The following is a 14664-nucleotide window of genomic DNA, read 5'->3' on the forward strand; positions in this document are numbered from 1 at the left end:
AAACCTCTCTAAACATACCTAGAATCGCTCTGAAATCAGCTCCCAAAACCGCTAGCGTATTGCGGATCTGCTAGCGGTTTTGGTGTGCACTGGGCCTAAATCTTTTTCAGGGAATGTCTTTATAAAGACTAAAGGCCATGCTGAGAATCCTCTATGGAGAGATGGACTAACCCAAAACCTGTTGGTAATGTTATGCTGGGAATACACAGTACATTTTGCACCGTGTATCGAGCCGCACGATAGATTGCAGCGCGTCCCTGCGCGCGGCCGGATCAATTCCCGCTCGTACCCGCGGGTGGCTTCCTTATCTGCGCTTCGTTTCTTCTTTTGTCCTGCCACCAGCAGCTCGACTGATAATAAATAACTCACCGTGTATGCCCAGCATCAGATTTACCTGCCAGATAGATAAATTCCAACATGTTGGAAATTATCTAACCATCTATCTGCCGAGCAATTAAGCATCGTTCTACTCAGCAGGAGATAACCTGAAGACAATGCACCAGAGATAATGACCAGTCTCTACAGAAAATAAATCTAATTATGCATTCTAACAGAAAATCTAACAGAAACATCTAAAGGTTGCCATACACTGGTCGATTTGCCATCAGATTCAACCAACAGATAGATCCCTCTCTGATCGAATCTGATCAGAGAGGGATCGTATGGCTGCCTTTACTGCAAACAGATTGTGAACCGATTTCAGCCTGAAACCGATCACAATCTGTGGAGCTGCCGCCCCCCGCATACATTACCTGTTCCGGTCGGCGCAACTCCCCTGGTCCCCGCTGTCTTCTCCGCTCCGGGCCGTTCCTGCAGCTACTGAACTTCCTGTCCAGGGGAAGTTTAAACAGTAGAGGGCGTTCCACTGCTTAAACTTCCTGCCGGGACAGGAAGTTCCGTGTAGCTGCAGCGGTCCGGAACCCAGCGGAGACCAGGGGAGTCGAGCCGGCGGAACAGGTAATGTATACCCGCTGTATTGCGTCGGTCGTCGAGCATTCGAACGCCGCTATCGACGCACTTCAGACCCGCCGGCGATCGAGAAAAATCTTACGCACGGATCGACGGGAACAATCGATTTCGGACAGAAAGCGATCATTCTGTCAGCGGTGTGCGCGGCGATTTCACAGCCAATTTGATCACTGTGATCGAATCGGCTGTATATCGGCGGGAAAATCGTTGTGTATGGGCCCCTTAAAGCTGGGCATACACTGATGCAATTCTTCTACACCGGATTGAGCCGCTGGCTCAATTCCGGCGAGTCCCCACTCGTCCCTGCGTGCACCCGGATCGATTCCTGCAGGCACTTATCTTCTTTGTTCCTGTTCCATCGTTCATCCGCAGGGATCGAGCGCAGAATCGATACGCCGCGTGATCGGGCACGTCGGAAATTATCAATCGAGCCATCAGTGGCTCGATTGATAAGAAAAATGCAGTGTATGCCCAGTATTACAGAAGAATCTAACAGTAAATTGTATGGTGTATTCCCAGCATTAGATTTCTACTACCTACTGTAAGTGACAGCACCATAGGAGAAACGTCTTATATGGTTTATTTTACTCTGGAAGAAACATACTTCTTATTTGTGTGCGTTTTAAAAATTTTAAAATTTTCGCGCCAGTTCCTCTTTATATAAAATTAAAAAAAATTAAAAAAAAAAAAAAAAAAACACACACAATACTGGTTGTCGGAAAATCACGTGGCGATCTTATGGGCCTTTAACGCCACGAGTTAGCACATCTTTACACTTAGGGTTACATTTTCTGCAGCAGCCAGTATATAGTGATCCCGCGGTACGAATATGATTTGGCTCTCGTCATGTTAATCACGAGGCCACTGAAATCTCTCGCCGCACGATCTGACATGATCTGCGTTTTATAGACTCGGTTTAATGTCTTGCAGCTGTATAGTCAGGGGACAAGCGAGGAAGACATCCAGCAAGGAGACCCCCGTACACCCCCCTTCTCTCAGCCTCTCCCTCCATCTGCCCTGCCTCACAGCACAGCCAACAATACTTCCAGCATCTGTCCGCCCCACGCACAGGACCGTCCAAGTGACGACCTGACTTTCCAGGGAATGCGAGGGGGGGGGGGGGGGGGAAACAAGGCATTTAACAAAAACAAAAGACTGTTGCAATAAAAGCTGCCCATACATTTTCCATCGAGAGAATAAGTAATCGACTTTACTGGGCGATTGAAAGTGTGGTTGATCGCTGGCGGCCACATACTGCAAGCGAGATTCTGGCAATTGTCCTTCATAAACTGAACAATGTTGTGCGCACACACACACACACACACAAAAATAGATTCTATATTGTTCGAAGTCATGTGACCAGGTTTTACTTGTTGGTATTCCGGTTTGGGATAATTCTCCATCCCCTGCCTCTGACTGGAGGAAAGGCATGGCTGTAGAAGCCGCTAGTCACTATCTGCGTGGAGTTTGTATGTTCCCCCTGTTAAAGAAATACCCAAAGTGACCTGTGACATGAGACAGACGTGTATGTACAGTGCCTAGCACACAACTATGCGGTGTTCCTTTTTTTCTCTCTGCCTGAAATAGTTAAATATCAGGTATGCAATTGGCTGACTCAGTCCCGACTCAGACAGGAAGTGACTACAGTGTGATCTTCACTGATAAGAAATTCCCCTTTTTATCTCTCTCTTGCTCTCAGAAGCCATTTTCTGCTAGGAAAGGGTTTTATAATTGGAATTTCTTATCAGTGAGGGTCACACTGTCATCACGTCTGAGTCAGGACTGAGTCAGCCACTTACATACCTGATATTTAAAGCCTCGTACACACGCCTGACTGCAGGCAATGACGGGTCCGTCGTAACCTTCCGCTGTGCGGGTTTTCAGCAGACAGTCCAGCGTGTGTACAGTCAGTTTGCAGAAAGATAAGGCTGTTTCGGATCGTTCAGAAACAGCCTTATCAGTCTGCAGACTGACTGTACACACGCTGGACTGTCGCTGGAACGCCCGCCCGCCCAGCGGGAGGGTCTGACGGACCAGTCGTTCCTAATAATCCAGTGTGTACGAGCCTTAACTCTTTCAGGCAGAGAAAGAAGAAAAAAAAAAAAACAGCATAGTGGTTTGTGTGCTAGGCACTGTACATACACATGTATATCTCATGTCACTTCGGGTATCCTTTAATGCAGGGCTGTGGAGTCGGAGTCGGAGTCGTGGAGTCGGGCAATTTTGGGTGCCTGGAGTCGGAGTCGGGAAAAAATGCACCGACTCCTAATGAATTTGTAACTGTAATTAAAATAGAAGATATGATAAAATGTTCTATTTCTCAGATAATAGTCATTAAAAGTAATGTATATATACAGTATAAATACAGTAATAGCTGTGCTTAGTCCACAAAAATGAAATAAACCAATCAAAATTAGTTACTTGTGCTGCTTCAATAAAGCAGTCCCCGTATTTTTAAGGTCAGATATACATATCTGATTGTGACTGTATATATGATGTGTACACAGGAATCTCTTATATATACTAAATAACATCTATGCTGTAAGTATAAAGCCTGATGTGTAGCCGTGTCACTAATAGAGATGGTCAATGAGGTGGAAATAATTCTGCATTGATGCTGATTTATGCAAATGTATGCACTCCCTTTGCTGATGAAATCAAATAATTTGATATGTTATTAAAATTTGGTTTGGTGACTACAAATTAAAGGGTAACTGAGACGGATGAAAAGTAAAGTTTTATACATACCTGGGTCTTCCTCCAGCCCCCTTCAGGCTAATCAGTCCCTCGCTGTCCTCCACCACCCGGATCTTCTGCTATGAGTCCTGGTAATTCAGCCAGTCAGCGCTGTCCAGCCGCATGCCGCTCCCACAGCCAGGAACATTCTGCACCTGCGCAATAGTGCTGCACAGGTGTAGTATGCTCCTGGCGGCGGAGTGTGTGCATGCGCACTACGCCTGACTGGCTCAAGTACCTGGACTCATAGCAGAAGATCCAGGTGGTGGAGGAGGACAACGAGGGACTGATTATCCTGAAGGCAGCTGGAGGAAGCCCCAGGTATGTATAAAACTTTAATTTCATCTGTCTCAGGTTTACTTTGTTACACAGTAGTACTATACTCTACATATGCACTCCCCACAGAGCTGCAGGGAATCCACTGAGAATGTTGTGCACATTGAACACAGAGGTGTTGTCTGTTTACAATCTCCTCATTCCCCTGCAGAGTACCTGCACATCATTCTTACATGTACCCACACTTACATTGCCTAGGGCCTGATAGATGTTCTTTGTTCCGGTTTGTACCTTTTACAAGTACTCTTACCAAGGACTAGTTTTAGTCTAAAAGGAATAAATATAGTAGTCTACATATCCTCACTTCAGTTGTCTTGTAAAATTCCTAAGCGTTGGCAGTTAAGAGACGAATTTCATGTTACATACTTTTAATCAACAAAATTGTAATATGCAAATTAGAGGAGTCGGAGTCGGTGGAATCCTAAACTGAGGAGTCGGAGTCGGTGGATTTTTGGACCGACTCCACAGCCCTGCTTTAATGTGTGAGTTTCCTCCTGCCACTCCATTTTCCTCCCACATCCCTAAAACACACAGATAAGTTAATTGGCTACCCCCTAACAACTGGCCCTAGACTACGATGGACATATGACTATGGTAGGATTAGATTGTGAGCTCCTCTGAGGACAGTCAGTGACATGACTATGTACTCTGAAATGTGCTGCAGAAGATGTCAGTGCTATATAACTACATAATAATAATAATAATAATAATAATAATAATAATATGGCAGGACATTAGACTAGGACTTTGGTAGGATTAGACTGTGATCTCCTCTGAGGACAGTCAGTGACATGACTATGTACTCTGTAAAGCGCTGTGGAAGATATTGGCCTTATATAAAGAATAGTGTGCATTTGGGGGAATCTAGCATTATGTTATCTCATTTTTAACAAATAAGTTATTTGGGGGGGGGGGGGGGGGGGGGGGAGGGGGAATAAGTAAAATAATTTGAGGATTTGGACTTCAGTCCCTTTCCTACAATTCCTAGCCCCAGTGAGGGATTGCTCATCCATCATCACAGGGCACAGCCAGAAGCAGGAGGCCACAGAAGATAGGAGGTACGTGCACAGAGTGACACATGAGAGTCAGCAGTCATTAGCAACACAATACAAACTATCCCAGCATCATTCGCCAACAAGACTGATCACTGCCAAGCCATAATCTGTGCCAACACAACTAAACAAAGAGCACAGAAGCCCTTCAGACACACACACACACACAGGTCAAAAAACCAGGTCCCAACCCGCAGCACCAATGCTGCCTAATACAAGCCCAGTCCCAACCCGCAGCACCAATGCTGCCTAATACAAGCCCAGTCCCAACCCGCAGCACCAATGCTGCCTAATACAAGCCCGGTACCAACCTGCAGCACCAATGCTGCCTAATACAAGCCCGGTCCCAACCTGCAGCACCAATGCTGCCGAATACAAGCCCGGTCCCAACCTGCAGCACCAACTCTGCCCAATACAAGCCAGGTCCCAACCCGCAGCACCAATGCTGCCTAATACAAGCCCAGTCCCAACCCGCAGCACCAATGCTGCCTAATACAAGCCCAGTCCCAACCTGCAGCACCAATGCTGCCTAATACAAACCCAGTCCCAACCTGCAGCACCAATGCTGCCTAATACAAGCCAGGTCCCAACCTGCAGCACCAATGCTGCCTAATACAAGCCCGGTCCCAACCTGCAGCACCAATGCTGCCCAATACAAGCCCGGTCCCAACCTGCAGCACCAATGCTGCCTAATACAAGCCCGGTCCCAACCTGCAGCACCAATGCTGCCCAATACAAGCCCGGTCCCAACCTGCAGCACCAACTCTGCCCAATACAAGCCCGGTACCAACCCGCAGCACCGACTCTGCCCAATACAAGCCCGGTACCAACCCGCAGCACCAACTCTGCCCAATACAAGCCAGGTCCTGACCCGCAGCACCAACTCTGCCCAATACAAGCCAGGTCCTGACCCGCAGCACCAACTCTGCCCAATACAAGCCAGGTCCTGACCCGCAGCACCAACTCTGCCCAATACAAGCCAGGTCCTGACCCGCAGCACCAACTCTGCCCAATACAAGCCCGGTACCAACCCGCAGCACCAACTCTGCCCAATACAAGCCAGGTCCTGACCCGCAGCACCAACTCTGCCCAATACAAGCCAGGTCCCAACCCGCAGCACCAACTCTGCCCAATACAAGCCCGGTACCAACCCGCAGCACCAACTCTGCCCAATACAAGCCCGGTCCTGACCCGCAGCACCAACTCTGCCCAATACAAGCCAGGTCCTGACCCGCAGCACCAACTCTGCCCAATACAAGACCGGTACCAACCTGCAGCACCAACTCTGCCCAATACAAGCCAGGTCCTGACCCGCAGCACCAACTCTGCCCAATACAAGCCCGGTACCAACCCAGAGCACCAACTCTGCCCAATACAAGCCCGGTACCGACCCGCAGCACCAACTCTGCCCAATACAAGCCCGGTACCAACCCGCAGCACCAACTCTGCCCAATACAAGCCAGGTCCTGACCCGCAGCACCAACTCTGCCCAATCCAAACCAGGTCCCAAACCGCAGCCACCAGAGCCCCGAATTACCGCTACGCGGGGTGCGCATCATAGCATCGCTGCTATGATGGCGCCCAGTTTCGGTGCTCAGCTCTCAGAGCCGCGTGCCGAAATCAGCTGATTCGCTGCTGCACCAACTGTGCCTAATACAAGCCAGGTGTCCCAGCCTGCAGCACAAACTCTGCCTAAGGTCCGGTTCAGGGTTCACATCTGCTCTTTTTTTCACGGAGCTGGCCATATTTATCCGGCCATCAGGATCAGGTAAATAAACTGTCAGTTTTCTATTTGTTCCTATGTAGCTGCAAAACCTTCCGTTTCCCTGCTGAGCAAAACGGTCGGGAAAATTGGGTCCTGCTGCATTTTTTGTGCGTTCAGCGGAACGGACCATAGAACCGTACGGCTGGTTCTGTTGGCAAACGCAGATGTGAACCAGGCCTCACCTAAACCAGGTCCCAACCCGCAGCAAACGTTGCTAACATAACCTATCCTGTCCCAAGACACAAGTTACTTTGCCAAGGGTTGTTGTGCTTCCTTTAGTAATGCTGGAAAATAGGCACTTCTTACCAGGAGAGGAAGGGGGAGAAAAAGAAAAAAAGAAAAAACCCTTCCAAAGAGGCTAGAAGCTACTCAAAACCAGGACATCCACCTCAGTTTACTTTACAGTGTTCTCCTCAGAAATGTTTTACAGCCGGGTGGCATGAAAAAGTAGCTGGGTGGGGCGAGCTGACAGAATGCAGGGCCGGTGCTTCTCTGCTTACAGCAGAGGAGGTGGTGAGCCGATGACAGCCGGGTGCTCTACAAAACTAGCCGGGTGGAGCACCCGGCTAAAAGAGCCTGGGGAGAACACTGCTTTAGGATATGACTTAGGGCTGGTTCACATGACATCTGCGCGGCGTCGCGTTTGAAGACGTGCGGCGGCTGCGCGGTCAGGCTTTCAGCAGCAATTTTTCTTCCCCTAGGGGGACATTAACTATCGCGGTTGGCCGCCCCTGGAAGCTACATGTAGTTTCCAGGGGCACCTCAAACGCAAGCGAAAATCGGGACCCGAACGCCGCGTTCGGGTAAACGCGTGCAAAAGCTCCCATTCACTTTAATGGGAGCATTTACACGACGTTCTGAACGCTTGCGGTAAACGCTCCGCAAGCGTCCGTCTGAACCAGCCCTTAAAGGAAGAATAAACTTATCAGATAATGGGCCTTTTTCAATTGCATTTTCTCCTTGGAGATAATATTTCATTTTCTGCTTAAAATAAAATAACTTTTCAACAATTTTAAATAGAAAAAGTGCAAAAGAAAAAGATAAGGTAGGTGAAAAGTACTGTGAAAATTACTACTACTGCATGCTGCTACTTTTTTTTTTTTTTTTTAAATCGGAATAAAAAAAACAGATCGTATAAATAAAAAAAATAAAAATTTGGAACCGCATGTAGTGTGCAAGAGGTCTTATATTGTTTTCCAGTACATGGGGGAAAAAAAAAACAAAAAAAAAAAACCACACAGACATGAAAAAAAATAAATAAATATTCGAACAGTACTTTCAACTGCGACAAATGCTTCCTGTAGGCTCCGCTCCAACCACTTGCATTGGCCTAGCACAGTGATCTGCAAAGTTGGCTCTCCAGCTGTTAAGGAACTACAAGTCCCACAATGCATTTGCCTTTATTAATCATGACTGTGGCTGTCAGACTCCTGCAATGCATTGTTGGACTTGTAGTTCCTTAACAGCTGGAGGGCCAAGTTTGCCTATCACTGGTCTAGCACTTCTGGGATTACCAGAAATCGTGAAAAGTCCAAAGCGCAGCTCTCATGAGCCACAAAAGTGTACAGCTCAGACCTCCACTGATTATCTCTTCCCACCCTATGCAAGAGGGGACAACAGGCTTTCACTGCAGCTTCAGTTCTGGGCAGATGAGAGTTACCCAGTTCGGCAGATTGCTGAAGAGGAGATAACCGATGTCAAGGGACACCTGTACCCCAAATATTGTCTTAGGTGGGGAGGAGGAGGAAGAAGAACCCATGAGAAGATTGATTATTCCAAATCTGTCAGATTTTTACTACTTGCTGTGACAACAACATAGGGAAAAGTAATTCATAGTGCATTTTGCTCCGGGAGAAATGAACATTTCACATGTATTTTAAAAGTTACAATTTTTGGTAGTAGTGCTTCTTTAAAGAGAACCCGAGGTGGGTTTGAAGAATCTTATCTGCATACCTCTGTTGCTATCCCAAACCCCCCTAAGGTCCCCCTGCACTCTGCAATCCCTCATAAATCACAGCCACGCTGCTGACAAACAGCTTGTCAGAGCTGGCTGTGTTTATCTCTATAGTGTCAGTCTGCTGCTCTCCCCGCCTCCTGCAGAACTCCAGTCCCCGCCTGCATCCCTTCCCTCCCTGCTGATTGGAGGGAAGGGACGGGGCAGGGACCGGAGCTATGCAGGAGGCGGGGGAGCAGCTGAGACTGACACTACAGATGTAAACACAGCCTCACAGCACGGCTGTGATTTATGAGGGATTGCAGAGTGCAGGGGGACCTTAGTGGGGTTTGGGATAGCAACAGAGGCTGGGCTGTATAGGCAGATCCAGCCTCTGTATGCAGATAACATTCTTTAAACTCACCTCGGGTTCTCTTTAAAGTAGACCTGGACTCTTGCGAAGGACAGAAGGAAAACAGAGAGAAATACAGCCTGTTTGTAGAGAGTGAAGCCTGTCTAACCCCCCTCATCTGTGACTAATCACAAGTTGTAATTTGATCTCTCAGATGTGTCAGCCGGCTACCATGGCAGAGCAGCTAATTTGTAAAAACAGGATGTGAACTATGTCTGCTTCTATGAAAGCAGGAAGTAGAGACACTGCAGATTTATTGAATGAATGTTATCAGCTGTAACAACTGTTTTTTCTTTGAAGGTTATTATGCTGCTGCTGATATTCTAGAGCAGAGAGGAAGTTCTGAATTCAGTTCCGCTTTAAATACTTTTCTGTCTGGCAAACTCACATCTTCCCGTTTATTTAGTTCAGAAAAATATTAGTTAGCACAAACGCCACAACCCAGCAAGCTGTAATTTTAACAGGCGTTAAGTAATGACACCTTCTCGGTTGGTCACAGGTCAGGTTTCCTCAAATGCTGTAACTAAAAAAAGGACCAAACAAGTCTAACAGTAATATGTGTAGATCACGCATTTCACAACCCACCCAGGCACAGAATGCGTGTCAAATGGGCAAAACATGGCCAGAGCATGACACGGTCACGCTAAGCACAGCAACAGGACACTGGTGAGCTTTCTATAGATGGAGAGGCAAAGCATGCCACCAGAGCCAGTGCCAGTCCATGCCACCCACACCTCACCAATGCCAGTCCGTGCCACCCACACCTCACCAGTGCCAGTCCATGCCACCCACAGGAGACGTGGCCAGAATACAACACGATTACGCCAAGCACAGCAACAGGATACTGGTACTCCTATACCTGCAGAGGCACAGCTTGCCACCTCACCAATGCCAGTCCCTGCCACCCACACCTCACCAGTCCATGCCACTCACAGGAGACGGGGCCAGAGTACGACACGATTACGCCAAGCACAACAACAGGGCACTGGTACTCCTATACCTGCAGAGGCAAGCGTGCCACCTCACCAGTGCCAGTCCGTGCCACCCACATCTCACCAGTGCCAGTCCATGCCACCCACGCCTCACCAGTGCATGCCACCCACAGGAGACATGGCCAGAGTACGACATGATTATGCTAAGCACAGCAACAAGACACTGGTACTCCTATACCTGCAGAGGCAAGCGTGCCACCTCACCAGTGCCAGTCCATGCCACCCACACCTCACCAGTGCCAGTCCATGCCACCCACACCTCACCAGTGCCAGTCCATGCCACCCACACCTCACCAGTGCCAGTCTGTCACTGGCTGAATTCACAAAGCTTTATTGCATACAGAAAAGTTAGAAAAGTGTGTTCGTCATAAAAATAAAATAAAAATCTAAGTGCACATTAACAAAAGTAGTTTCCATGGAAACATTGAACGCGATAAAGGGGTGTAAAGGTAATTATATAAAGTTTGAGCGAGTTCGGTTTGTGGAGAGTCGAGATGGAACCATTGGAGAGAAGGATTCCCTCGTCTCTTCGCTGGCTGTAGCCTCCAACTTCTCCCAGCATCTGGCGCCAAACCATGGCCACCGTATTTTTAAATGACGCCACCTGCAAAACTTCCCACAATACACCAGAACTGCTATGCAAAATACCATATTTGAATACTGATGACTTTCGTAGTACCTTATCAAATATGATAAACAACAAAATCTGAACGAACTACCAACCGCACTCCACATTCGATCTTTTGTATGAATAATGCCACTTTCTCATACAGAGTTTATTATTAGATGATACTATGGAATTCCCTACCTCCCCCCATTAGGGTTTCCCCCTCCTTCAACAAGGCACTCAAAACTCACCTTTTCACTCTGGCCAACCTCCCCTCCTCACTAGTGCTCTAAACCTGCAGCTGAACTCTGGTCCCCAACCTATCGTGTCCATAACTCTCCCTCTAGATTGTAAGCCTTCGGGCAGGGTCCTCCTTATGTCTCCTACCTGATCACGCACCTCCATTACCGTACACCCATCCTATGGATCCGTGTACTTGCCTAATCTCCATGCTCCCATCCAGTGACTGACTAAGCATCACCTTGTGCTGCGTGATCTGGTTTGCACGTATTCCTGTATTGTCATATTGCTGTATGTCACCCCTAAATATTGTCTCTAACCTAAACTAATGTCCAGCGCTGCGTAATATGTTGGCGCTTTATAAATACAATAAATGAACAATCTGTAATCCACCAAATGTATTCTACCATGGATCACAATGTCTGAACTCTGCCCAATGTCATATGCCAAGCCTGCTAGGTGAGACAGAAAACTGCATGCTAACTGAAGGCGAACAACATAGCCCAACACAGCATCACAGTAATGCAGCACACTGTCACATGTCCCAGAATGCCTGGCATGGACTGCGGCAGTATTGGTACCCTGCACAGCCACCTCTACACCAAGTTACAGCAAGGAGTATAGTGAGTATAGTGCAGCATCGCTAGTTTATCAGGTACAGTTGTCCTCGCTGCACGGTACAGACGCTCTGATAGCAGCAGAGGAATGAAACAAGCAAAAAGAAGAAACAGCTGTCTGGCACCAAACTGAACTCACAGCAACAACAACACGCACTCTGCACACTGGAGCTGTGGCAGCACACGCTTAATATTCTCAAACATTGATTGAAGGCATAGGTTTTACTAGACACATCCCAACAAAAGGGGTAGTATACCCACACTGCATACATTCACAGCAGATCCCCCTTCTTCCCCCTGTATAAAGTAAATTGTCAATTCTGCTAAACTCACAGGGATTCATCTACACACATTCACTGACAGGAAAAAAAGCGCTCTATACATACAGCTTCAGCTCTTCAAAAGAAATACTATATATTCTCTCTCTCTCTCTCTCTCTCTCTCTCTCTCGTATTTACAATCTGATTAAATCCGACATGTCCGATCGGGATTCGATTTGATTCAATTCGATTTGCCATAGTTTTGCGATGGCAAATCAAATCCAGATCGGACATACCAGATTTATTCGGATCGTAAATAGAATCGTAATCGAATTACACAAAGAATCGTATCGTGTAGATTGGGCTTTACAGATACACCCCCAAGACCAACCATAGAGGCATGCCAGGTGCAGTGGCATAACTACATTTCATGAGGTCCCCCAGCAAAAGTTTGATAGTGCCACCCCCCCAATGGTCACACCCCTTTCCTTGACTCCCCTTCACAGCCTGGGGGCCCATCTCACAAGGGTCATAAATCAAGTGCAGCCATCATGATCTTCAAACCCATAACAAGTGTAGCCACAAACACACCTGATCTGGAGTATAGTCCCCTGTATGGGAGGAAGGGAAGGTTAGTAGTTGGGGGCCCCAAAACAGCTCTGGGCCCCCTGCAATAGCAGGCCTGCTCCCCTATAGTTACACGTCTGCTTTTACGTATACTCACCTGCCCCTCAATAAAGGGGGTTCCTCTACATACAAGACCCTAACCTCTTAATGAAGATTTTCCCTCAATCATATACACCCCAAAACCTGCAATAAGAGGCAACCCCTGATAAAACCCCAAGACCCTTAATAAAGAGGGCTCATTTAGAAACATTCCTAGCTTCTTAATATCAAAGTGCTCTCCAAATATCAACCACCAACCCCTCAAACTCCATACATGCAAACCAAACCGATCAAAGCTGCTCCGTCTACATTCACTAATATAAAGGGTTCCCATCTATGTTTACACCCCATGTCCTCAACTAAGGGTTCCTGCACGCACGCGCGCGCACACACACACACACACACACACACACACACACACACACACACACACACACACACACACACACACACACACACACACACACACACACACACACACACACACACACACACACACACACACACACACACACACACACACACACGTTCTGCCTTGAATACAATGGGTATTCTTTATTTCAAAACAAAATTAGCTTTATTAAGAAGAAAGTCTCAAACATTCTCCCATCAGATACTGTGGGGACCTTCCATGTGCATTCTGGCTCTGTGAAAAGTTCTCTCTATATAAAGCAGAACCCAGACCACTCATACAGAAACCTCAGTATACACTTGGCGAGAGTCCCACCATACATCTCCCAACACTCCACTGGAGCCCCAGCTACACCTACTAATAGAGGAACCACCACACTCTCCTCTCTACCAGTACAGTGCCCACCATCTCTCCCAATAGTGAGCCACCACCCACACACCCCTCTACCAGTACAGTGCCCCCCCCCCCAATCTCTCCTAGTACAGTGCCCCCCCCCCCCCCATCTCTCCAAGTACAGTGCCCCCCCCCCCCCCCCATCTCTCCAAGTACAGTGCCCACCATCTCTCCCAATAGAGAGTCACCACCCACACACCTCTCTCCCAGTACAGTGCCCCCCCCTCCCCATCTCTCCCAGTACAGGGCTCACCCCCCACACACACCTCTTGACCCCCTACATCTCTGCTAGTACAGTGCCACCCCCAAAACACACATCTCCCATTACAGGGGCCCCTGTCCCAGTACAGATACAGAGCCCCCCTTGCACACACTTCAGCCAGCCCAGCACCCCCCCCCCCCCCCCCCCCCAGTACAGATACACAGTACCCCCCACACACACACACACACCTCCCAGTGTAGAGCTCCCCCCCCCCCCTTCAGCCAGTACACAGCACAGCGCCTCACACACGGGGGGCAGACCGGGGACGCTCCGCAGCACAGAGCACAGCGCCTCACACACTCCTCCTCAGCCCGGGGACGCTCCGCAGCGCGGTCCGCACCTTGTTGAAGGCGAAGAGCTCCTGTTTGATCTTCTCCCTCTGGGGGTCGTGCCCCTGCCGCCGGAAGCGAAACTTCATCATCTTTCCCCCGGAGCTCACCTCAGCCAGCGCTCACCCAGCCGGCCGCCGGGCAACTTCATCCAGCCCTGCCTGTGACTGACACCCGCCTCAGCCAATCAGTATTGCCAGCCCGGCCTGTGACTGACACGCGACTCAGCCAATCAGCAGCAGTCCAGCCTCTAACTGACACACGCCGCAGCCAACCAGAAGCGGTCCAGCCTCTGACTGACACACGCCTCAGCCAATCATCAGCAGCCCTGTCTGAAACTGACACATGCCTCCGCCAATCAGCATTGCCAGCCCGGCCTGTGACTAACACACGCCTCCGCCAATCAGCATTGCCAGTGCGGCCTGTGACTGACACGCGCCTCAGCAAATCAGCAGCAGCCCAGCCTCTGACTGACACACGCCTCAGCCAATGAGCAGCAGCCCTGTCTGTGACTGATACGCGCCTCACCCAATCAGCATTGCCAGTGCGGCCTGTGACTGACACGCGCCTCAGCCAATCTGATTCTGCAGAGAAGCGCAGCCTCTGACTGACACTGACACAGCCCGGACTGTGACTGACATGCGCTTCAGCCAATCTGCAGCAGCCCAGCCTCTGACTGACAC

At 48.8% G+C, this 14664-nt stretch overlaps 1 protein-coding gene across 2 annotated transcripts in view; it reads right to left on the reverse strand.

Annotated features, from left to right (window-relative positions):
* The window catches only part of LLGL1 (LLGL scribble cell polarity complex component 1), a 153249-nt gene extending 139096 nt beyond the window's left edge, over positions 1–14153 (reverse strand). For both annotated transcript variants that reach the window (XM_068243534.1, XM_068243533.1), the window contains exon 1: positions 13993–14153. In XM_068243534.1, coding sequence (XP_068099635.1) covers positions 13993–14073 — 81 coding nt within the window. In that variant the 5' untranslated portion in view covers positions 14074–14153. The remainder of the gene's footprint in view (positions 1–13992) is intronic.
* Positions 14154–14664: the final 511 nt, after the last annotated feature.

This window comes from Hyperolius riggenbachi, chromosome 7 (genome assembly GCF_040937935.1).
Source record: "Hyperolius riggenbachi isolate aHypRig1 chromosome 7, aHypRig1.pri, whole genome shotgun sequence".
In the NCBI taxonomy this organism is placed as follows: domain Eukaryota; kingdom Metazoa; phylum Chordata; class Amphibia; order Anura; family Hyperoliidae; genus Hyperolius; species Hyperolius riggenbachi.